The sequence below is a fragment of the Buteo buteo genome, chromosome 15, assembly GCF_964188355.1.
Source record: "Buteo buteo chromosome 15, bButBut1.hap1.1, whole genome shotgun sequence".
In the NCBI taxonomy this organism is placed as follows: domain Eukaryota; kingdom Metazoa; phylum Chordata; class Aves; order Accipitriformes; family Accipitridae; genus Buteo; species Buteo buteo.
The window spans coordinates 16,437,497-16,461,620 of NC_134185.1; the positions used below are offsets into that span (position 1 = coordinate 16,437,497).

Genomic DNA, 24,124 nt, shown 5'->3' on the forward strand with positions numbered 1-24,124 from the left:
TTATAATGATTCATAAGACAAAACCGCCAAAAATCAGAATAAAAGGCTTGACATAATGAAAATGAAGCTTTTTGTGAGATCCAAACAGATTGTACTTCCAAAGTACCAGTTTATTATGCAGCTAGCTTCCACCTCCCCTCCTCCCCCCTTCATTTTTGGAAGAGAAGAAATAAGAAAACAATCCAACTTCCTGCAAAATGAAAAATGTTACTTCCTACTCAGCTCCAGATTTAGTATTTGGATTTCAAACACAATCTACGACTCTTCAAAAAATTTAACTTCAACTCCAGTGCCAAAATACAGTGTTTGCATATACTCCAGTTTCTCTCAAGCTTGATTTCAAGCCTTCCCTCTTCCCTTCTCCTCGCTCCTCCTTTCCCCTAAACACAGCCCAAGCTTTTTGTCCCTGCAGGTGCCCAGAACTCTCACCTCAGCTTGATGCAGAGGATCTGCATAGACATTTCAATGTGACAGCAATACATATATAAAATATATACACATACATAATAACTGCAGTTAATATATTATAACCAACAAAGTTCACTCCCAACTGACATTTATGTTGTCGGCATTTTGGTATCTAAGAAAGTAAAATAACTAGGAGCTAACATAGATATAATCCCAAGTTAATATCTTGATTTTTGCTTGGCTCAGACCCATACTTAAGCTTAAAAGTTGCTTAACACAGTTTTGTTTGTCATTCTAATAGTAGATACCTAAACATATACCTATTTTTCCAAGACCATCAATTCACTTTAAATAATTTTCAATATCCTGAAAGACAGCTTCAGACTATTTTGCAATCTTTAGATATTCCACACTCTGTAAGCCACCTAAATATCTATTTTATGAATGTCTTTTCCCTCAGATTTTTCCATGCTTATTAATAAGTTTTCCAGAGCAGAGAGGTCAGCAATAAAGGCTGCACAGTTAGCTGAATTTATGTCTAAAATTAATGTGGCATAATAATGTCTGATAAAAACAAAGTAACACAAATTTCATTCAATAGAAAAAAGAAGTTATTTTTTAACTTCTGAGCAGTAAAGATAATGGTGAATGAAACTATAAATGCCTCGCCAATGTCCCTTTACACCAACTGATGACTTCAATAAGTATTTCATAACATACAGGATGTTGCAATCTTTCCACACCTGAGATGAAATCTCACTATATGAATGTCTTAATCAGAAAAGATAATCCTTCTTTATTTTTTACTGAAATTATGCTACTTCATAATATCTAGAATGAAAAAATACAACAAAATGTCACTACTAGGACATGAAGATATGAGGTACTTTTCTTCTGGCTTTTGATTAAACAAAGATAACAGGTTCCAAACCTCCAGGCTAATAACCATTAATCGTCATTAGTCTGGAGTCTGATGTCTGTCAGAAACTTGCTTTTTTTGTATGTGTAACCTAGCATAAAGCACAGTTTGATACCATAATAAGTATGTGACATGATGTGCTGTATTGTGCTACGCCGTGTTCACAGTGATTCGAAGAATGCTGCAGAATTGAGTATCTGCTTTGAAAACTAATTTCATAACACAGTTTCTCGCAAACAACTGGTTTTACTCTGCATTTATGAAAAATTATGACAACCATTATTGGTTTACACTTTCTTTTAAATCAATCAAGAAAAACCAAAAATTATTGGAAAAACAATACAAAGGAGTATAAAGAGGAAAACATAATATAATTTATACAACACTGATCACCTTTTTAGGCTATGATGGACAAAAAGTACAGAAGTACTTTCTCTCCCATTTCCAAGGCAAACATGGCACATGCCAGCTTTAGAGATGTGGTGAGAGCAACACCCACTACAGTGAAAACCTCCAAAAACTGGAGGTTTCCAAATCATGATTCTCCACAACAATTCATCAAACAGCAGTATACAAATCCATTGTGTGCTGTTTGAGCAGAAAATAGATCCTGATCCGTGTGTGTTTTATCATCATAGTCCCTGACTGCAGCATCTTACATATATGCATATATTTTGAATTACCAATTAAAAAATGTAACAACTTAAAAAACCAGACATCTCACCCCGTGCAAAGTTCACTTATAAGCTCAGACAGGATCTCCACCACACTCTTCAATACATGGGGTAAAACTTTACCAACAGTGTCGCTCCTAATAGTACTTACCTACCCAAAAGTTTCTCCAGCTTTTTTAAGCTTTTTTGCTGAATAACAGCAAGCAATAACCATTTGTACCCAATAAAATGCTTTCTGTGAGTAGAGCACAATAATGCAGAACTTGATTTGGTCAGAAAATAATGCTTGGATGCTGGTCAAACCTAGAATATCTGCACTTTCTACACATTTCCTCTTTCGTTCTTCAATGTGAGTCCCTCCAATATGAAAATACATACAGCGCTATGTTTTGAGTTCAATATGAGAAGAATGTTGGTAACACACTGATATTTTCAGTTGTGCTCAGTAGCGTTCAGACTAAAGTCAAGGATTTTTCAGCTTCTCATGCCCAGCCAGCAAGAAGGCTGGAGGGGCACAAGAAGTTGGCCCAAGACACAGCCAGGGCAGCTGACCCAAACTGGCCAACGGTGTATTCCATACCATGGGACGTCACATCTAGTTTAGGAACTGGGGGGAGTGGGGGCAGGGGATCGCCGCTCGGGGACCAGCTGGGTGTCGATTGGCGGGTGGTGAGCAATTGCACTGCGCATCATTTGTACATTCCAATCCTTTTATTATTGCTGTTGTCATTTTATTAGTGTTATCATTATCATTATTATTTTCTTCTTCTTTTCTGTTCTATTAAACTGTTCTTATCTCAACCCACAAGTTTTTCTTCTTTTCCTGATCTTCTCCCCCATCCCACTGGGTGGGGGGGGAGTGAGTGAGCGGCTGCGTGGTGCTTAGTTGCTGGCTGGGGTTAAACCACGACAAAGGCAAAGAGAGAAGGCAGGAAGGAGAAGATGGTATTCTAGGGCTTTTGACATTCCTCAACATAGTTTAAGAAAACACAGTCCTTAGTTGCATGATCCTATAGCTTGAACCAGCAAATGCATACACATTTAATAGTACACATGAACACATGAAAAGTGGATCTTGCAACTGTTTCACAAAAACAGAACAATTTAAGTCTCTCTTTCCTTTATTCTACTCCCATAACATGCTTTGTCAGAGAGGGCTTTACATCACCAGGCTATAGGCTCTGACCCTCTCAGCAATGAAAGGCTGTAAAGGTTCTGAGCTCCTTCTTGATTCAAAGAACAGAAAAGGATCTTACTGACAGACTGCACAATCAAATAATCGAGACTCCAGGAGGACTAAAGCTGGAGAGATCTTCTCCACGTGCCATTGCTCACAGCCTAGTCTGCTATAGCAACTGGAAGTATATTGGCCATTAACTGAAGGGAAGAATCTTGTGCCATATGGTTATTAGCTGTTAAGAGAGCTTCTAAGACCCTCATGAGCTTCTCTTTAGAAAGCGAGGCATAAAATTTTGCAGATTATCTGAAAGCCTACAAATATTTGTTCTGGAAAGATCCAAGAAGTTTACTGTTGAGGGAAAAAAGTGTGTGACACTTAAAAATGCTCCTGCTTATTTCTCCGACTCTTCCATCTAAGTATCATCTAAGGGATGCAGATCTTGCATTCAAGACCCATTTTCCTGTAACATAGGTGCCAAATCCACATTTAGCGGTGAAATTCACTTCCCCAGTAGACGTGAACAGCTCATAAATCTTGTAGGCAGCTCTAGGAAAATTTGGCTTCAAGGAATGACAAAGATGTCATTGGTATCTTTTTATATCAAAATTTATATAAAAAATATCTTTTGGACTGCAGCATGCAGGATTTCTCCTGACTCTCCTCTCTGGAGAACAAAAGTTAGGCTCTTGGTACCTGGCACATCTTGGTGAGTCTCAAACTTCACAACAGGTATGCTGTGGCAGGTATTCTTCACCTTTCTCAAAGGCTTTTAATTTGTTCAGGCTTCAGGTCTCAAGCCTTCCTGCAAAGCCAACTAAGACTAAGGCCTTACTCCTTCCACTTTACAACCAGCACAAGTTAATCAAAGATAACTGGGAAGAAAGACAAGGACGTGAAGTCTCTCCTAGAAAACCCTTCCTCAATTTTAAGGTAATTCTAGAGAACAGCTACTAAGGGCTGGTTAACACCATTCATGAGCAGGGAAGGAAAATTATCTCACCTAGGTCATCCAAGATTTCACACTTTCTTCTAAGGAATTCTGTGCCCCAGGAGTCGAGCATTTTTCTGTTTTGTTGGCAGGAGCAATCTAGACTCTTACAATGGTTTTAGAGCTCACACTGCAGCAAGCCATTCCTAATGCCATTTTGAGGAACAACACAGTCTATGAAAGGATAGTCTATGGAAGTTTCAGAAAGACAACGAAGGCAAAACAAAGGCTGGAGGAACTGCTGCTTACTTTAAGATTAGCACAGAAGACCATTCAGCTTGTGTATTTTGTGAATTACGGAGGGTAGTATGAAAAGCCTGAAACAGCTCAGATAAGGAACAGGCGTATGTATGAAGACTTAGGACAGTTACACATTCACAATAAACATGAACACATAAAAAGATACAATTTTTCATGTAATGTATCAATCAAAACTAGAAGGAGTCAGCAGTTGCCTTACTTTATCATTACAAGGTTCGAACACTTCCCAGAAAAATCTGACACTTGTCAGTCTTGAAGACAGCATGCAGAGTACTGTTCCCATAACTGATGCGGTAAAAAACTGTCATACTACAAAGTGCAACATTTTTGTTGTTCTGATACCCAAACCTTCCAGCTAGACCAAGAAAGTAGGGGACTGGGATTTCTGCTGTCACAAAACCAGTCCAGAAATAGTCTCCTGTAGTTTTCTGATAAATATTCCACCCTTATTTTCAGTTTCTTTATATCAAAGCAGGAGAAAAAGAATGTGCTTGGTATTGATAGACGATATAAATATATTCATGAAACCAAACTTGTTAAAAAATGGATAAAAAGGGAAGCTGGTACACAAACAGGAAAGCAGAAAAGCACAATAAAGTACATGGAGGTAGAAGTTCATAGGAGTAACAGGACTACACAAATACTTCCTAAATTATAATCTGAATATGCATAGTCACATGGAACAGAAGAGAGATTAATCAATCTCTCTGGTAGTCTACTATACTACAAATCAATTTATCCAGCCTTTTCAAACAAGACCTCCTAGATTTAAATCAAGTTTTCTCTACAATCAATTCCTTTGAATGACTAAAACCAACACGTTTGCAAACTTTCAAACAGTTATATGTTTTAAGATATTCTGGAATCAACTGCACCTTTGCATATGCCAAGTACTTTCTTTACTTCAGTACTGATACACAAGCACTGACAGTGTATTAAACAATATATGGACTCTGGGGGAAAAAACACCACTAGAGCTAACTCAGGGTGAAGTTAGTAACCTCATTTATTATTCCACTGCAGCAACAACAACAAAAAAAACAAAACAAACTCAAGAACTGAAGAAGACTTAAGAAAGAAGATAAATACACAGGGGAAAGATGGGGAGAGTTGTTACATTCTCTTCCCCACTCTTCCTCTTCACAAGCACAGCAAACTTGTGCAGGTTACTAGGGCACACAGTCACCCAACCATGGCCTTCACATGCCAAATTGGGGTACTTAGAGACAAAGGATGTAACAAAACCAAAATATTATTTGATCAGATCATGTATTTCTGAAAGTGCCCTGCAATCAGAGACAGCATCTCTCACCATCCTCCCTTTGCTTTCAAAAGCAACTCCGATTCAAGCCACAAGCACTCCAAGCATTTGATGATTTACCGCAGTAAACAAACGCTTGTTTTGCCAGACTGCAGTACAGTGAAGAGCAGGAACAATCATGTCTCTGCCCAAGACCAGAGGTCTGACCGGCAAGTAAAGGCTCCTTTCTACTATGTGCAAACCCAGTTTATTTTGGGAGAGGTGAAGACAATGATTTCATCTCTCAATTCTTACTTTAACTAGGGTACTAGCCTCCACGAACAGCTATACCCCACTGAGAATTTCCTGGCCTGCACACAATGTTCAGCAATCATACTTCACAATCTCATCATACTGGAAATTACAGGAAAGAAAATGTTTATCTACACTGACTCTGAGCACACTTGCAACTGCCCCACTGCCAGGGAATCTGAAAGGAGTAGTTTCTTCACAACTGTTTTCTGTGCAAACATCAAAACAAGACAGTGTACAGAAGTCAAGCTATAACACTTTTTACCTCCACCATGATTCAAAACTTAGCTGGATGGAAGAGGCTTATTTCATAATAATATGAAAATATTATGGTCGTTTCAAGAACAAAGTTCTGGGGTTTTTTTAAGAGAGATAACAGGAAAAGAAGCTTTTAGCCTATTACAAACTATTTGCACTTACAGATCTTGATTCATTCTTTTCATATCTCTTTTATATTATCTTCTTCATCAAGCATGAGGACTAAGACTACTGGAAAACTGTTAGAAGCTTCTAAGTTCAAGAGCTAGAAATTCAAGGCTAGAATAACTGGCGTAAACACTGTGAGTAGACAGATTCTTGAGAAATAAAAGTGCAATAACTATGCAAATACCAGCAAAGTGGCTTGCTAATATCCATCCATGGAAGTAGACAGACTTACATAATTCAGGCATAACTATACAATAGCTGCAACAGATTCACAAAAGAATGCAAGCAACTAACTGGAAAAAACAACAATCTTGACCAGTACCCTATAAAGCACCTTGGCACCCTTAATGATCAAGACAAATATACTGAGTATAAACATGCTTTTCTTACCTCATAAGGCAATTTATCAAAATATCCGTTAGTCGGCCATTCCCTGAGGGTAACAACGCTGAACTGCTTATTAAGGGTGTCCATTCCACAGCCGTATTTTTCTTCATCCTCATCTTCATCAATATCATTCATATCAATCATCGAAGCCTTAAGCGAAAGCACAGGTCTCTCCTTCACACCATGTAGTACTACTGCGTCCAATTCAGTGTAATAGTCCAGAAGAGAGCTGTTCACTTCTAGTCGGATTAAGTTTGTGGGAAAGTTTATCTGTTTGATACAAGGTGTGAACTGCCGAGCCTGAGGACCATTCACCTTTGTAGGTGCCTCAGACCAAAGGATTTCCCATCTGTGAAAGAAAAATTGCACACACAGACAGTATACAGATAAGTCAAAGTTAATAAAGCAATTCCTGAACACAGTAAGAGCGCTTCTCTGTCAGAAGTATTTAACAAATGAGAAACATGGTTGAAAAGACAAAGAAAATTGTTTTCCCTAAATTTCATAAATACCCTAAGGATTAATTTAACAGGGCACACTAATTCATGACCTTAGCATATTTTCTCTGCATTGCTAATGAACAAAACAAGCTGTGTACTCATAGTCAGGCACTTGCGCTAGAGTACTGTTACACACATGCAAGTTGTTCTAACAACTCACAGGTAAGGTAATCATAACAAATGGATTAGATGTCTTCACAACGATGGTGTGTTAGTGTAAGTATGCAGGGAATAGTCTTGCCATGTAACCTAAATAAATATACAGTCAGCTCACCTCTTATTTCCCACAGAAGGTTTTCACAAAAAAATGAAAAAGAAAAAAACCCCACAGCTCAGACTCTTTAGCATCAAACCTGTTCAAATTGCAGCATTGAAAATTATTTAAAAAAAAATAAATCTAAACTTTACTTTACCTGTCTAGGCAAGCAAATTATTGCTTTTAAAAGTAATCCACTGTCAAATTACCAAAGAAAATACAATCTTCCAAGTCGTTTTTGAAAGGGTCCTTTGCAAAAAACATTAGAATTTCCAAACCGCTAAACTAAAAAGTTTTCTCCTCTTTGGTCCAGTGACAGAAGGAGGTTCAAGGCACGCACAGAATTTCCATACATACACCCTTACTTTTACACACACCCCTCAAATCTCCTCCAGTAAATGACAGCAAAACCTGCTGCCAATTGAGCAATCTGCAGAATCAAGTCTTATATTTTTTAGGTCTTCAGTGCTCCCTGACTTACCTAAAGGCCTGAAAACAGAAACATGCTCTTTATAACTGCATGGGTCCTCATCCAGTGAATGGATTTTAGAGGTCCTTCAGTCACTGATGTCCATCTTTTTCCTCCCTCAAGTCTAGTTAATTCCTTAAAGAAGGATGCCTCCAGCAGCCACTGCTGCTACTCCCTTTGACAGTTTGCTTACAGCCATCTCTGTACCCTGTGTGCATAGCCCAGACACTTCCACATCTACTCCATCTGTTTCCGATCACCCTAGTCCCAGCTTCAAGGATTTCTGAGGCTACTTGTCCTGTCACACAGGTCTTAGAAATGCTGTATCTGCTCCCTAGTACTTCAGCATCTTGGCTTTCCCTACCAGATACCACTATTCTGAACTTACAAGTATTGCTCAACACTGACATGTACTGCAGAAGACAAAGGGGAAAAATATTAATTAAAAAAAAATAAATAAAAAAATCAAACGTTTTATTTTCCAGAACCAAATGCTTAAACTTTGTTCGTCATGACAGAAAGTAAAAAATATATAAGGACTTTCATTAAAACATAGCACACAGTATAAATAAGGCTTAGAAGCTTGGTATTTGCTACTATTTCAAGGGTAGGAAAATTAATCCACATCGGCTGAAATTTCCATTTCACAATGGACATTTTCAGGTATGCACAGGTAAATTTTCCTATCCTACATCACGCCAGTCTCCACAAATACCTTACAGTTGAACAGGAGGCCTGCAGAAGTCTTCTGTCAAAGGAAAAAAAAAAGTCATGAACTAAAACCAAACATGCAGGACTGGTGAATGTATGGCACATCAGAAAGTACCAACATAGGAGGGCAGACAACTCTGCTCTAAAGTTAACAGGTTTTGTTAAGAGACACTTATTACTAAGAGAAGATTTCATTCATTTAGGAAATGAATGTCGACTCATGGCAAAAAGTAAGAGATGTAGTCCCACTGTCACGCCCTCTCACATAGGTCGATTCCCTAAGCAAATACTTAATGTTGGCAATGCACATGACCTTTCTTGAACACATCCAGATCACCATCTGACATTTTGCTTAGACACTTTGATATACCCACTCAAACTATCCTTAGGGAAACTCAAGGCTATTTTTTCACTAATTTAGCACACACTGGACCATCAACTTTTAACAGAACGTGTCTCAGTTATTGACTTCTCCTTTGGTGCCCTGGAGAGAGGATTATCTAGCAGTAGCAGAGCTCTGGAAAAAAACAATGCATCTGGAGGTCTAGGTTCATCAAACTGCAGAGCAATAACCTCCTTCAGCAAGCAGTGTCTCTAGTTTCCAGTCTTTGTAATAAACTAGAGAAAAGGAAGGACATGCAGCATGACTTTACAGTCTTGCGAAATTCCACATTACATACCAAGTGCTGATGAACAAGAGCACTGGTGAATGTCTCCCACTGTCCTTATCATACTGTTTTCATCAACAGCCCACTAATATAACTTTAAAGGAGTTAGCTATTGGTTTAACTGGAAAACCTCAAGTCTGTCAGGTTGATTTGATGTTCTTTGCCTTGGTGGCACCGCACACAAGAACAGGCCATAGCATTGCTCCGAGTCAGGGCTGGCAAACTCTTCCTGAGTGTAGGCGTACTCTTAATACACCCATTACTACTATTGGAAGCAGCCTCTTAATCTAGGATCAGCACTTTGACATTTACGGGCTACATGTAATCTGAATGGGAGTGAAGACTCCACAGTTGGAAATGGACCAAAAAAGTCTAAATTTCCAAGAGGCTTCAGTAAGAACTGCATTTCTTCTGCTCTGGAGCATTTTTTTTGTTATGGTCATCCATTTCAAAATCCATCAGAAGAAAGGCATTTTGACAGTCAGTCCTGGTTTGAGAGTGTGTACCAAAATCAGCTTCCCCAATAAGGTTGTCTGCATTTGTTCCAAGCTTAAGATGTTTGATAAAATACTTAACCCAAAACAAAGAGAAACTGAATCCCAACAAATACCTGTAAAGAAGTTGAAGGAATTTTCCTCCCCCTGTCTCCCCTTTGAGTTAATTAGGTAGCTCTCAAAAAATCAAGCAGAATCAAATGACTGAAGGTAGGACATTTTCTGTCCTCAGGTCTTGCAGATAATACAGTAACAGCTGATCAAAGACATTGTAATGAGAGTGCTTTGATAAGAAGGTTTCACCAGCAATGTGCTAGAAAGCCTCAATCTTTACACTGCCATGCAAAGCCTGAATGAGAGGCAGTAACACCCATATTCATTCTCTAGTGATTGAAGAAAATGAGGACTTTAAGTGAAGTTTTTCCATTCAGCTTTAATGGACTCAGTTTTTCCATTAGATTTCTCTCTATCTCACAAAGATAGCCAGGAACTTGTTCTGCTAAAATTTCTGATCCTAAAGACTCCATACACTTATGTGGTAAAAAAAAAAAAAATAAATTCCCATGCTCCCTTCCTCACCATGAAGAAAAATACAGTCTAGTGATTTTTAGGCTGAGAAACATACTTGCAAGTTTTGTGTCAAATGAGAGCACATATTTAATGCTTGTTTAATTTTTTGTTGACCTAATGTTGTTGGAAAGCTTTTTAATGGTTAAGGTAACACCTGAGTAGACCTGGATACTTCTGAAGAAAATATATAACAATAAAGATTCTTTGGAAAAGTGGTTCCTAGGAAAAGTAATCAGATTTCTCTCTGGCAAGACAAGATTAAATTTTGTCTGCAATCTGCTGAGATTTCTTGCACTGTAAAATTGAGATTGGTGTAGAAAGTGAATAAAGCACTATGTGCAATTCAAGCACAAAAAATAAATGCCCTGTCCCAAGAAACTTATAGCTGTGTTAAAAGCCAAAAGAAGGGAACGTTTCAGATAGACCAACAAGGAGAACATAAGGAAACTCAGAGACTAATATGACCACACCTTTGTTGAAATTACAACTTCTGCAACAATTATAATCATGACGTGATTATAATGCATCCCATTTGCTCTTATCCAAGCAAGTACTCTGTAAATAATCTGTAGGCTACCTACAAGTAAATGTTTCCTGTCTCTTACCATGCCAGGGATGCTCCAGCACACTAGGTTTAACACAACCTGGACAGTGCACCCCTGACCACAGCTGTCAGTTCATAAATATAAAAGGAAGATACGAGAACAATTTTAGAACCATTCAGATAAAGGTGATAAGCAGGGTTCACAGCAATCTAATTACTTATGGGGGAACATGCAGCAGATGTTCACTTCCACTTTGAGAGTTGAATTCTGAAATACCAGAGTGAGCAGACAGGACTCCAAGAATGCTCAGGGCATTTACAATAGCAAAAGATATTTGAAATAACTGCCCTGTCCACATGAGCTTTTTTTTTTTATGGTTTTCTCAAAAATGACGGTGTCCCATGAACCCAGAATTCACTCTTCTATGACAGTCATCTGGACAAGAAAAGGCTGTTTCCCTGATGATGTCAAAACAAGTTATAAGTAAGGACACAAGTGGCTAGAACTTAAGTTGCGTGTTACACATGGGTGAGATACAGCCCTGAAGGTCCCTTATCACACTCGAATGTGTTGATGGTATCAGCAGTGCTTTGGGTGCCTTCAGCTGAGAATCACAGGGAACAAAAGGGAGAACGAAAGAACCATCTGAATGCCACTCTCTACAAGCAAGAGAGGATATTCGTTCAGTACACTGCCTTTCTAGTTTGAATTCCTTTATCAGAAGGGAGCATTTTTTTTTCATCAAACATTTTGGTCCCTATCCTGGGTGCCAGCAAACAAATCTGCAACATTGGATTAGCACTGTATTGCGTAAATACAATGAACTTCCTAATGGAAGGAAAGGGAGCCTTTTACTTTGTCCATCTTCCTTAGCCTGCTCCTCTGGTTGCAGCAGCTTCTGCCTCTACAGGTTTCAAGACCTTCAGAAACAGAAAGGAACCTCACATGGAACAAACACAGCTAAGCTAGGAAATACTGAGCCAAACTGTTAATCTACAAATCAAACTCGGAATTTTGCTCAAAAGAGCATCTAGCAAAATTCTAAATGACATGAAAGAAATGAAATTAAATAGAAATAAATAGCGGGAACACACAAGGCAGAATGGAACTGCTCCTAGCCAGTCAAATGATCATGGTATCTCACCCGTGAGAAACAACCTAATCAGTGTTACCCTTTATCTGTGGAAAACAAGAAAAAAAAAATAATCATAAAACAATCTCCAGTCTACTACAGAAGCAATCATTGCACAGCAGTAAGGACATATGCTATGAAACATCACCCCAAGCACTGCCATACATCCCAGACTAGTTAGGAATCTCTGGTTTTGAGCTTTTATAAAAGCACATGAATATGTGGTGTCACTATAACGTACATGAGATAAGAGAAACTGTCAAATTAAGTTAAAAAAAGACCCCGACAGAAGAACAGGGACCAACTTTTTCTTTTATATTCCAAATTTAAAAAGCAAAGTTATTTTTGTAAAAGGAAGAAGTTGGAAAACTTCTGAAAAAATTATTTCTGACTTGAAAGCTCCCATTTAAACATACACAAACTTTTCTGTGACAGCAGCTAACTATTAGGAGTATTGAAATGTTTCAAAAGGGCTGACACCGAAGAAGCCATTAGGGAATCGCCAAGAGTAAGCCTTCCGGGTAAATAAGGAGGAAAGAGACCAGAAAGAAAACATTTTCCTCATCACAGAAGCTAGCTACATCTTATCCATCAACCCAATACACTACGAGAAACAAAGAAAATTCTCTTGGTTGGGTTCAGCCGCGCCGCTATCAGGTGCGGTGTCCCCATCACGTCTGTGCGGAGCTCTGCCTCTTCCACTGGCCGAAGAGGGACTCGTCGGTGTCCCCAAACCCTGCGTACACAGAACGTGCACCACAGTGCAAAATCTCAAGGCTACACTAGTGTAAGCACAACACAATACAAAAAAGGGAGGGATTTCTTCACCACATAAAAACTGAGACTATATGCTATAATATTCCTTTAATCCCAGATTATTAATTTTTGCTCGGACTTTCTGCACTCAGATAATTCATGTAACAAATCTGTACATGGATACTAGCACATGTTAGTATAGTTTAAGAAATTCTCACCAGTGAAGGTGCGAGTGGCACTAAAGAAAAGCACAAAAGGTCTCCATGTGTAAAGACAGTAGTTTCTCTGACACTTAGGATTTTTAAAAACTGTTTTATGTGCAGGAGAGTGATGTAATTTCTTCTGTGTTTAAAGTAGCAAAAGACATGAAAGGACAGAGAATCCTCAAATTCCTGGAAGCTGGTTAAACCATAAGGAAAAAACTTCAAATTAACTGTCACGTTTTAAACATTTGAGCTATTTAGGAACAATTACATTACATTCTGAAAAATAAATGCTTATTCCCATTCCATGAAGACCTGATCCCACCTCTAAAAAGACTCTGAAAAAAGCTGATCTGAGACAGTGTCCTACAAAGCTGTAACTGATAGCAGTATTCAATCCACCAGCAACAGAGCAACATGACTAAAGACCTTTTTCTGAAAACCTGCATAAGTCTTTCTTCCATGCAACTGAAGCATAAAGTGAGCAACAGAGCAACACACTGGCCAACTATGTGGACTATTGCCATTTTTCTACAAGAATATATAAAATGCTCTTGAGCAAGGACTGCAGTACACCAAGTCCTTACAGAGCCTCTTGTAGGTTAGAAGCTTTTGCACACACCAAAGTCTTGGATGAGCTAATGTTTTAAATACTAAACAAACAGAAAAAAAGATTACTCAGATGGACTAGTATAATCCACTACACAGCATTTAAACAAGTCTCAACAGACTTTTTCCTCTCAACAGTTTTGACTCCACCATTAATTTGGCCTTCTTTTTATATCAAAGTAAGAACTGGTGAAAAGGAACCTTTCTAATGGCCTACCCTTTCTACGCTGGTGTTCAGAAAGAAACAGATCCAGAGTCCGCAGATAAAACAAAGCAGCACTTTAAGGTTTTTAGGTAATAAGGTGATTTAAAATTGAGTATCAAAACATTCAGAAGCGGAGAACAAGGTTCTAGGTGCCTTTCAAGTAACTAGGACATGGCCTTTTTTAACAGAAGAAAATAGTATGGCAGTTCTTCAAGTCCAAAACATCAGTTAAACACTGAGATTACCAGCAGCATTCCACCTTTGAAAAAATAATTCTTAGTAGACATCTCAGACAATTTTTGGACATGAAAACAAGGGACCAAGAACTGAAGCAGAAAAGAGACCGTGTTCTTGCAACTCTTCATACTCCCCTCATAAAGGTGAGCAAATGAACAGAGAAAAAATACTGCATACCTCATGTAGAGAAAGCGTCCCTTCATCTTGCCTTCAAGACACGATGCATAAGACATGTTTGTCTCTTTCAGAAGAAAGGAGGAGACAAACCAAATGTGCAGCTCTGAACAGACAAGTCCTGCTGAGGAAAGGTAAGCCAAAAGAAAAAAAGAAAAAAAAAAGTCCCTCTAACACTTCTCTAGCATAAAGACTGGCAAGTACTGAAGATGCAGCACTGACAACTAGTTCTGAGGCTCCCTGAGACAATCTTCTTCTAACCAAAAATGCTGTTAACCTAGGTAGGCAGAACAGAAGACACTCTCCTGCCTACACATCAAAAGCAGGGTCCTACAGAAACTTCGTCCTTTCTTATGAAGAAGGGAAAGTCTGAGCTCTCACTCTGACCACACCCCAAGAGAAGTCATAAAGCACATGCCAGTAAATTTTATACTAGCCTTTTCACTTCCATCTTTTTTTATCTCTCTGAACAATTTTCTCTTTTTTTAGTGCACCTTATTAAATAGGTCCTTCAGTTAACATTTCTAGAGCTTTCCCTCAACACTTCTTGGTCTTTACACAAAACTAAAGTGTATTGTTTTAAGAACCAAAACCTAAACTTATACCACCAAAGTGTGCATTTTAAAGGAATACAGTATTTGTTGGCATATCATTTTCTACAGGATACATTTTGTTAAGTCTTTCTTCTGTTGGTTCTCCTTTCCTTTATGAGTTTGGTATAATTTCATCTCTTCTTGATGTATACGGAATACTTTGATTGCATATACTGATAGCTTTTCCCAATTTTTTCCCCACTATGTGCTTTTACCTGTTCCCTTTCTCCTTCCATTTCTCTTTCCTCACCTCCTCACTAAGAGCTCCACACCTCATACACAGTGGTTTTTTTACTATCTTACCATTCCCCAGGTCCCCATCTTCCTGCCCCCCCCCAACTGGAATTTCATCAGGAGTTCCTACTATAAGGAAAACCAACAGGATCAAATCTGCTTCTTTTAGTCTATGAAGCTAGTGTAAAAATGAAGCGCGGCTCACACCCTTTGATCAGACCAAAAATAAAGATCAGACAAATGGCATCATCTTTTGTCCGACTGTTCTGTGCTTCTGGTTTTGGCCTCATTTCCATATGAATAGTTATAGAGCCTGATTGTACTATACATAGAGCCTAAAGCATGCAGAGAGAAAAAGGAGTTTATGGCAACTTGAAGCAGGATGACACAGCAACCATGAATCCTCAGCCTCTTCTACACAATTTGCTTTTCTTATTGGAGAAAGAGAACTCGGAACTGCCGTTTCAAAAGTGATTTTTGTACATATATAGTAATTACTGCTTATAAAAATTCCAACACAAAAGCTACCATTACACAAATCAAATCTGATATTAGGATCTGCATTAATTCCTACCAAAAAAATCCACAGCTCTGAAGTTGCTATAAGAACATGTCACCACAGTTTTAAAAACACGCAGAAATAAAGAAAACGTTAGTGGGTCAGATACAAAGCAGAGAAATACTAGGAAGTTCTCTAAACCACATTATTTGTAGCATTTAACATCTTACAGGAAAGCATAAAGGAGAAGAAGAAAAAATTACCTTACTTCAGCTGGTGGATTTTGTGAGTAAGGATTTGCAGAGCATGCCAAAATCCTGACCACAGCTCCCGGATGATACGTTTCCAGAATGTGCACTGCAGTGGGATAAACTGGTTCCTCATAAGCAAGTTCCACATAGTCCTGGCTACAGAAGGTGGGTGGCGTCCTCGTGAAGGGCAGCCGAGCGCTAGGGCAGCGATCCCACCAGGTCCCGTAAGTTCGAAAGACGGCCGTCTGAGTAAAGTCACCAGAACTAGGGTACACATTTGGAATACCTGCTAGGTTCCACATGGTATAGGACATGCTGTTTTCACTACCATAGTGAGAGCTGAAATCCAACACTTCTTTGGCATACTGAACTATTTCAACGTTGATTGGTAAGGCTCGGGTGTTTGATTCAATAGCCCTCCGGCTGTTCATTTCTCCTCTCGTCGCTGTCCTAGCTCGGCGCCGAAGGCACATATAGTAAAACATGCTCAGAACTGTTAACATGGGAAACACTGGTGACATCTACGTATGACTTAGGAAGATGAGAAAGGTCAGGAGTCCTTCGTAAGGTGCACTAACTGCTTGTGGTGTTTTGGAAAAGAGCTGATGAAACAGAATGAATAAACACAGTGAGCAGACGAAACATTCTTAGAAAGAAAACCGTACTCTTTCAAATATCCTCTTAAACAAAGTACTGCTACTAAAATATTAATAAACTATTACATTTTATTTTAAGACAATTATTTAGTTGGAGGCTACTAAGTGTGGCTTCCCATTTACCGTGTTTAAAAAAAGAGAAGACTATGAACAAACATTAGCCAAAACTAGCCCTAGAGCAACAAAAAAGACTAATGGTTAAATTAAGCATTATTTATTTTCAGGGATTTATTAAGAGAAGAAGATCTTGCACTGATTTAGGGAAATGAAATCAAGTATGAAATGAAACCTATCCCTTGCAGTAAACAACTGTAGAAGAGTATGTGAAGGTACAGCTAAAATTATGCGTAGTATAGTTTTGAAATACTTTAACTAAAACTGACTTTTAAACAAAGTACTCAGGTGCCTAGTCAGGCTGCAGCAGTATACAGCTCAACAAAACCTAAGTTACTTCACTGCTTCTATTTTGCAGTAAGACTGCTCCCAGACCCAAATTAGTTTAAAGCTAGCTCAAGTATATCTATATTACAATCTAGAGAGTAAACACACCCTTCAAAGACAGCTCATACAGAAAGTTGGACAGCTACTCCAGCAAACTGTTTCCTCTAATTTGTTTCCATAATTTGTGAATGGTTCTAAGAGTGAAAAGAGTAAACTTTGGGCAGTTAATCTAAACAAAAAACTTAACCCACGTTTCCTATATCAGAACACTAGTGTGAAATAGACTCACAAAAATACCATCTTTACCCTTTGAAGTTGTCCATGACAGCATTCACCAATGATAGAAGGGTCACCAGCCTCCTGAAGGATGCTCAGAATTCATTAATGACATCATCTTCCTTTAAGCCAAGCAACAAAGTAAGTTTTCAAGAGAGTCCTGGCATCAGAAGCAGAAGTCTCCATAGAAAGCATTTTACTTCTGATAAGAGAAAATATTTTCATTTATGTAACAATTCACATAAACATAAAATGTACCAGATCTGTGTACTGCCAGGCCACCTAAAAAAATCAGCACAAAACATACTAATAGTTAAGGATACTGATGTGTTTTACACAGCCTACACCAAATCACAAGTAAAACAAACAGGTTTAACAATTAGAAAGAGCCAAATTAAAGGTAAACCTCTTTACTAAAATTTTCTATTTACAATGGTGAAGAAATACTGATAGCTGAATGTTGTCTTCAGGACACAGAAGGGCTGTATCATATTCTCTACTAATAAAGATCCTCTTACATATGCTTGTCCCATATTTAGCAGCCGCTCCATACCTGCGTGATATAAACTGTTAGATTTACCAACACACAACGAAATGTGAGACGTATTCTCCGATTTCCGCTAGCAGTACACAACACACTTGGGCAGTAACACAGCACTCCAGAATTCACATCCTCCAGTACCACAAACTGTTTCTCACAAGCTGGCCTTCCAATTAACTTGTTCATCAGCTTCACAAGGGAAGAATAAGGAGTAAAGCCCACAACCTGTTAGAGGCCAAAACAGGGATGACTATGCATGTCTCAAAATACAATAAATGTTTCTTCAACAGCCTGTACTGGAGTTGCCAGATAGTTTATCACAGGATACATACTGTGGTAATCACTGAACCAACAGAAGTGACTCTTCCGCCGCAGAAGACGCATCAAAAAACAACTAATGTAATGCCTCATATTGCCTGGTAGACAAACCACATATTTAATGCTTGCAATCGGTACAAGTGAGACCATACTTAATAGAGTTTTTGGAAGCATAAGGTTAAAGTAGGGTAAATAATTAGACAAATGGCGATGAATCAAAGTGATTTTTGTATGCCTCTACATAAATCCACTGTGCGTGTTTCTTGGGTGAATTGCTTCTTTCCCATGCTCACAAAACGCACATAGATGTACAAACAGCTCTTGAACGTTGCCAACAAGAAGGCGCTTGTGGTAACAGATAAGGACAGGCTGCACTATTTGACCCTCTTACTCGTGACAGCAAGAAAGTTTACCAACGAAGTGTTCACTTCTCACTTTCTTCCTCTTCTATTATTAGCTTTTTGTTTAGTTCCTGTCCTTCATTCAGTTTCACATGTTGACATAGCTGTCAACAACATGAATTACTCCTGACATTCAGTGCAGAAGGGAATGCATAAGACAATATGCTGGATCCACTTCAAGCTCTCCTGGAATGCCAAAACCCAACAATGTCACATTTCCCCCAAACATCCTGTTCAACCACCTTTTAGAAAAAGCACTGGGAAAAAAGCAGCACAAACCCCAACCTTCCCTCCTTAAAAAAAACCACCCAAAAACCAACCAAACAAAAAACCCCACAACTCCAAACTGAAAATTGTTATTTTATCTTTTCAGTGAGGAGCTGCTGTAAGATGTAAGTGAAGATTACAAATACATTCTCCTTCTGGATTTTTCCCTCTTAAAAGTAAATATCTATTTACATAATATGCCAACAGACATTAAACTTCAACAAACTTACTGCTGTCAAGCCCTGGAATCGTGTAGGTAGACGAGCACATACACCAGCTTCTAACTCAAAATTTCACTGACTAGCATGGTTTGAAGGCTGCTCCATGGCAATTACGGTTTTACAGAGCTCAATTTCAAGAATCATTCAGCCTGGGGTACTTCAAGATCAGGTACGAATCACTTCTCTCATATACACATCCTACACAACTTCACGTCAGTGCTGCAAACTCCAGGCTTCCTCTGGCCACGTCCCGGAGCTCTTACAGCAGCGCTGTCAAACCCAGCTGTGCTCCCTATCAGCTTGCCAGAGAGAAGCAGAACCGCCGGCTGGTTCAGAGCTGTACGTCAACTAGCTGCCCAGTTTAAGTCACGTCTAACGGAGCAGATAACTTGAAATCATGCTGCAGATTCTCCATTAGCAGAACCATTAATTTGGGTCATTCCCTCTCTACCAAATTGATGATTTTCATAAAACCGGTAAAAATTTGATATCTTTGACACTGATGCAACATTGTCAATTTTGGCTGACATTGGCCAACCGGCTCAAAAGTAAGTAGGAAGAAACAGGGAAGAGCATACAGCTTTCATAAAAATGTGTTAGTCTAAACAATACAAGTGAAGGTAAATTACTTCTAAAGAGTTAAAAGCAACACAGGATTCAGTAGTTTCTCACAAGTAAGAGGAAAGAGAAAACTATTATAAAAGAAGGATAAACAAGCATCAGGACTACAATACAAATAGGAACTCTTCTTTTGGCATTATAAAAGAAGCATTAAGAATTGTGCAGAGTTAAAAGACCAATGAAAAATTGCTCAGGAGGTTGAAGGATAATAAGCTAGTGAAAGAATTACATTAAATACAGATCAGTAGGGCCGGATGATATAGAGAGATTTCTTCAGCAACCACCACAGGTCAAGCCGATTTCCAATTAAAGGGATTTAACTTTGGAAAAAAAAAAAAAAAGGATAAAAATGCAGACTCAGGCCTATGCAAAGCATCAAGATAAACAGCTCTGGAGCAAAGCAGTTCATGTACATGCAAAGTTTATGTGAAAAACTGCCCCCGTCCCCCAAACTGCTTGATTATTTTTAAGAGATCTGCATTCTGGCCTACGCAACCGTACCTTCCAATCTCTGGCAGCATCTTTGGCCTGTTGTATATTGTTCATTTTCTTTTGTACAGGTACAGTTATGCTAAACTGAAGCTTAATAAAGGTTTCTTTTAAATATATCTTATTATCCTCCTCCCAAGCAGCAGCCTTCTACTTCTTTTATTTGGTTTCTTTCATGTCATAATTTTTTTTTTCAAGATACCATTAAATGGACTGAAATGGCGCTATTAAATACCAGGACCTTCAACAGCCACCACAGACTAGCACAGAGAGCGTTAAGGGTTTGGTCAGAAACAAAAAGCAACACACTATGAAGGTACAGTGAGGTTGTGAGGTGCTGTCCCACGCCTACATGCCCATTTTGCACCTCCAGACCGGATCCCGTCCTCGGCCCCTCTCGGGGCTGCCTGAGCTCTGCGCTCCCGTCCCCTGCCCCACGCAGACCCGTCCCTCCCTGCTCCAGGGCCGCCGCTCCAGCCGGCACTGCTGGGGAGCCAGGCGAGCCCCGGGGCTCGTCCAGCCCGACGCCAGCCGTTCTTGCAAGCGTACTTTTCAGTCCGTTCATCTCCCCGAACCAAGCGGCTGCCTGTTGACACGAGGTCAGCGCTGGCTCAGGGGGGCTGTCAGACTGCAAGAGCCCCAGGTCGGACCAGCTCAAAGGGCCATGGAAATGTTACCTCCAGTGTTACAAGACAGACAGGACTCCAGAGAGCCAGCTTGGACTAGACCTGGAATAAACCCTTCCTAGGGGAGACAGATGCTACCTCCATTCAAAATATGTTAGAGCCCATCATATTATTTACAACCTCTCCCATTCAGATCATTATTTAACTGACAACTATTCCAATTATATGGGCAAATTCCCTTTTCCATTACGATTAACCTTTATTCCCTTCGTGCTATACAAACAGAAGGCCTTCTAAGACTGTAATTCACTATCTCCTTCTTTCAAACACAACAAACCTTGATAAAGGAAAAGGTCTTATGGTTTCTGTACAGATTTCATGGGAACAGGCACTAATTAAACTAAAGCATTCAAAAGCACTACATCCCTTCAGTCTATTTTGCCTCTTTTTACAGGGAGTTTATGTACACAAATCTATTTTCCAGCTTCCAAGCAAACCATCCCGCGAATGATTATTGTACCTATTCATTTTAGTTGTTTTTGCAAATGCAGCTCCCCAGTATTCACAATTTCATCCCATGAGAGCAGAAACAAGACATAGTTACGGAGTTATCCACCAACCAGACTGCTGAGAAAAGGTGGGAAATACAGAAAAATACTGGGGATTTGGAGGGACTGCAAAGTGAAGGATGTGTGTAAAAACATAACAACGGATATTAGACACAGAAAAAAACAAAAGATGGCATATTTCATCCCTGAGCTGTCCCTGGCAACGCACGTGTTAGACGAGAGTTCGTACTATTTCAAGAGAGCAAATGCTGTATGTAGAAGTCATGTCTACACCAGGTTTGATTTTTAAAGCCAGAGAGGTAATAACTCCTCTTTACACCAGCTTCGCTAATCTCACACTTGGGAGTACTGTGCAGAGTTTCCTTTCATTTGACTATAAAAGAAACGCAACATTGACAAATTACAAAGAACGTATAAATGGCAAAAACAATAGATTATATTATCTCTGAAGAAAGATTAATGCAATTTAATACATGTGTCTTAGATAAAAGATGGTAAACGGGAAATCTCTTAATTATCTTTGCACGTTAATGCACTGAGGGAATACTGGGTCCTTACATTACAGGCTAAAACGGAGTATTTTTACCACAGGTTAGCATCTCTCACTGTTAATTACCTAGGATTACACCAACATCTACACTCAACTTGTTGAAACTGGAAGCTGATATTAATTAAAAATTAATAAGCTCTTACAGCATACTTTAAACTCGGGCCCCGCTTGCTATGTTTCTTCCTGTGATGTGCGCTGGCACTAAAGACACAGCCATTTTACACATTTGCAACTTACAGCCTGAAAAAAACTGGAATGTTATGACAATTCTATGTATTTAAATCTTGCTTGTGTTGCCATCGTGGACATCAAAACGTGCAAAATCCAGCAACTTCAGATTACTTCACTGGTTGCCTGCTCCTTCCCGCTAGGACCAGAACTCACTGCGTGGTTTAGCATCGCAGCGTAACGGGGACAAACACTCCTTGGGCACCCACCACATGCTGGAAGTGACCACCCTGCCTTCCGGAGGTTGTCTTGACACGCAACAGAAACTGTTTCTCGATGCAGGTAAATCGTCAGGTAGCCCCTTTTTAAAAACGACTCGTTCTGCACAAAGCCTGACGACACCGGCGTTACCCCACCTCACCTCGGCCAACCGCCCTTCAGCGGCGCCGAAACCCTCCTCCTCGGGCCGAAACGAGACGAGAGGAAGGCGCGTCCCCGTTCAACGCTACTTTGGATGAGCGACCCGAGAGCATTCGCGGTGCCCTCTCCCCTCGGCAGTGCCCTACCACCTCTCCGGGCAGTCCCGTCCTGCAACGCACCGGGGAGCGCGCAGCCGGTCGCCCCGGGGCAGAGCCCGGCGCCCCCCGCGCAGGCCCCTGCCCCGACCGGCCCGCAGCCCTGCCCTGCTCCCGGGGCCGTTCCCGCCCCGCCGCCCCCCGCCATCCTCCCCGTCATCCAGCCCCGGGCACCCGCGCTCTTTGCCGACGGGGACCTTCCCCGGGCCGGGGTCTCGCCGGGGCCCACGGGCACCGCCGGGGCACCCCCACCCCGCGGCAGGCGGGACGGCCCGGTGCCGCCACTGCTCTCCGGGCGCCCTCACCGACGCGCGGGCAGCAGCCCGGCCCCGCCGACCACCGCCGGGGCGCCGGCCCTGCGGCCCGCTCCCCTCCTCCGCCGGCCGGGAGCCCGCGCACACCGGCACCCGCCACGCCGGGCTGTCTCCCGGATGGGCTGACCGGGCCGGGGGGGGGGGGCGCGGAGGAGGAGGAGGAGGAGGAAGGCACCCGGCACCTGCCGCCCTCACCGAGGCGACCCCCTCCCCGAGGCTGCGTCCCGGGGGGAGGGGCCCCGGTAGGCAGCGCGGCTCCCCCGCCCGCCCCTCCCTCCCCTCCCCCGCCCGAGCGGAGCCGCCACCCTACCCCGTCCGGAGGGCGGAGCAGCTCGGGCCGCGCGCCGCCGCCGCCGCCACTCCACGCCACGCCACGCCACGCCACGGGCCGCCGGAAGCCCCGCACGGCGGCGGGGGCGGGGCGACGGAGGAAGAGGCGCGGCGGCGGGCCGCCGCGGGGGCGGGGCGGCGGGCTGCGCGTGCCCGCGCCTCGGGGCGGGGCGGCCGTTGCCGGCGGGGCGCGCGCGGCGGGCCCTGAGGAGAGGAGCCCTCGGCCCGGCCCGTCCCGTCCCGTCGGTCCTGCCTTTCTTTCAGTCGCAAACTCAAGCGAAGAGGCGGTGGAGGGTCATTGTTTGGCTACCGCCTGTGACTCGAGCCCGCCCCGCCCCGGTGTGTGCCGGTTTACGGCTGCAGCCGCGGAAGGCCGCGGTGGGGCGGGCGCCGTCAGCCGCCCTCTGGTAGCCCGCCTGCCCGTGGCAAGCCCCGGCCTGGTTTCTCCCCAAGATTCGTGACCGGCGGCTCGTAGGTCTCGCCCTAGCCCCAGCCCACCCGCGTCATGCTTTCAACGTGGTGCTTCGAGTCCCCGGCGTGTCGTAAGGGCAGCCCTGATTTTAATTGATCCTAATGAGTACTTGCTCCAGCGAATTGAAGTGGCTCTTGGCTCCCTCGCTGGCATACTGCGAAGGAAGCGTCGTGTTCTGCTTCCACAGCCTTTAATTTGGTACGCATGCCCAAGCATTTGTGCCTTCTCTCTCAACCGCCGCTTCCGATCCAAGCCCCTGTGATGATCACCAAAGTTGCCGTCAGCCCGTCTGCTCTCCTCGTGCCTCCGGCCATGGTCCGTGTGGGATGCTACCTGGGACCGCTCAGTTACGGTAGAAAACCGTGAAGCTGACTTTGACTAGGTGGTC

General features: G+C 41.6%; 1 protein-coding gene across 7 annotated transcripts in view; it reads right to left on the minus strand.

Moving 5' to 3' along the window:
* FBXL4 (F-box and leucine rich repeat protein 4) overlaps window positions 1-23,354 on the minus strand; it is a 69,885-nt gene extending 46,531 nt beyond the window's left edge. Inside the window, exons 1-4 of one of the 7 annotated variants that reach the window (XM_075046651.1) lie at window positions 23,245-23,354; window positions 17,305-17,476; window positions 15,914-16,503; window positions 6,799-7,144 (exon numbers count right to left, since the gene is read on the minus strand). In XM_075046651.1, the coding sequence (XP_074902752.1) occupies window positions 6,799-7,144; window positions 15,914-16,422 (855 nt within the window). In that variant the 5' untranslated portion in view covers window positions 16,423-16,503; window positions 17,305-17,476; window positions 23,245-23,354. Of the gene's footprint in view, window positions 1-6,798; window positions 7,145-15,913; window positions 16,504-17,304; window positions 22,708-22,925; window positions 22,943-23,244 lie in introns of those variants that run through there. The other 6 variants (XM_075046649.1, XM_075046652.1, XM_075046654.1 and 3 more) reach the window with 6 other exon arrangements.
* Window positions 23,355-24,124: the final 770 nt, after the last annotated feature.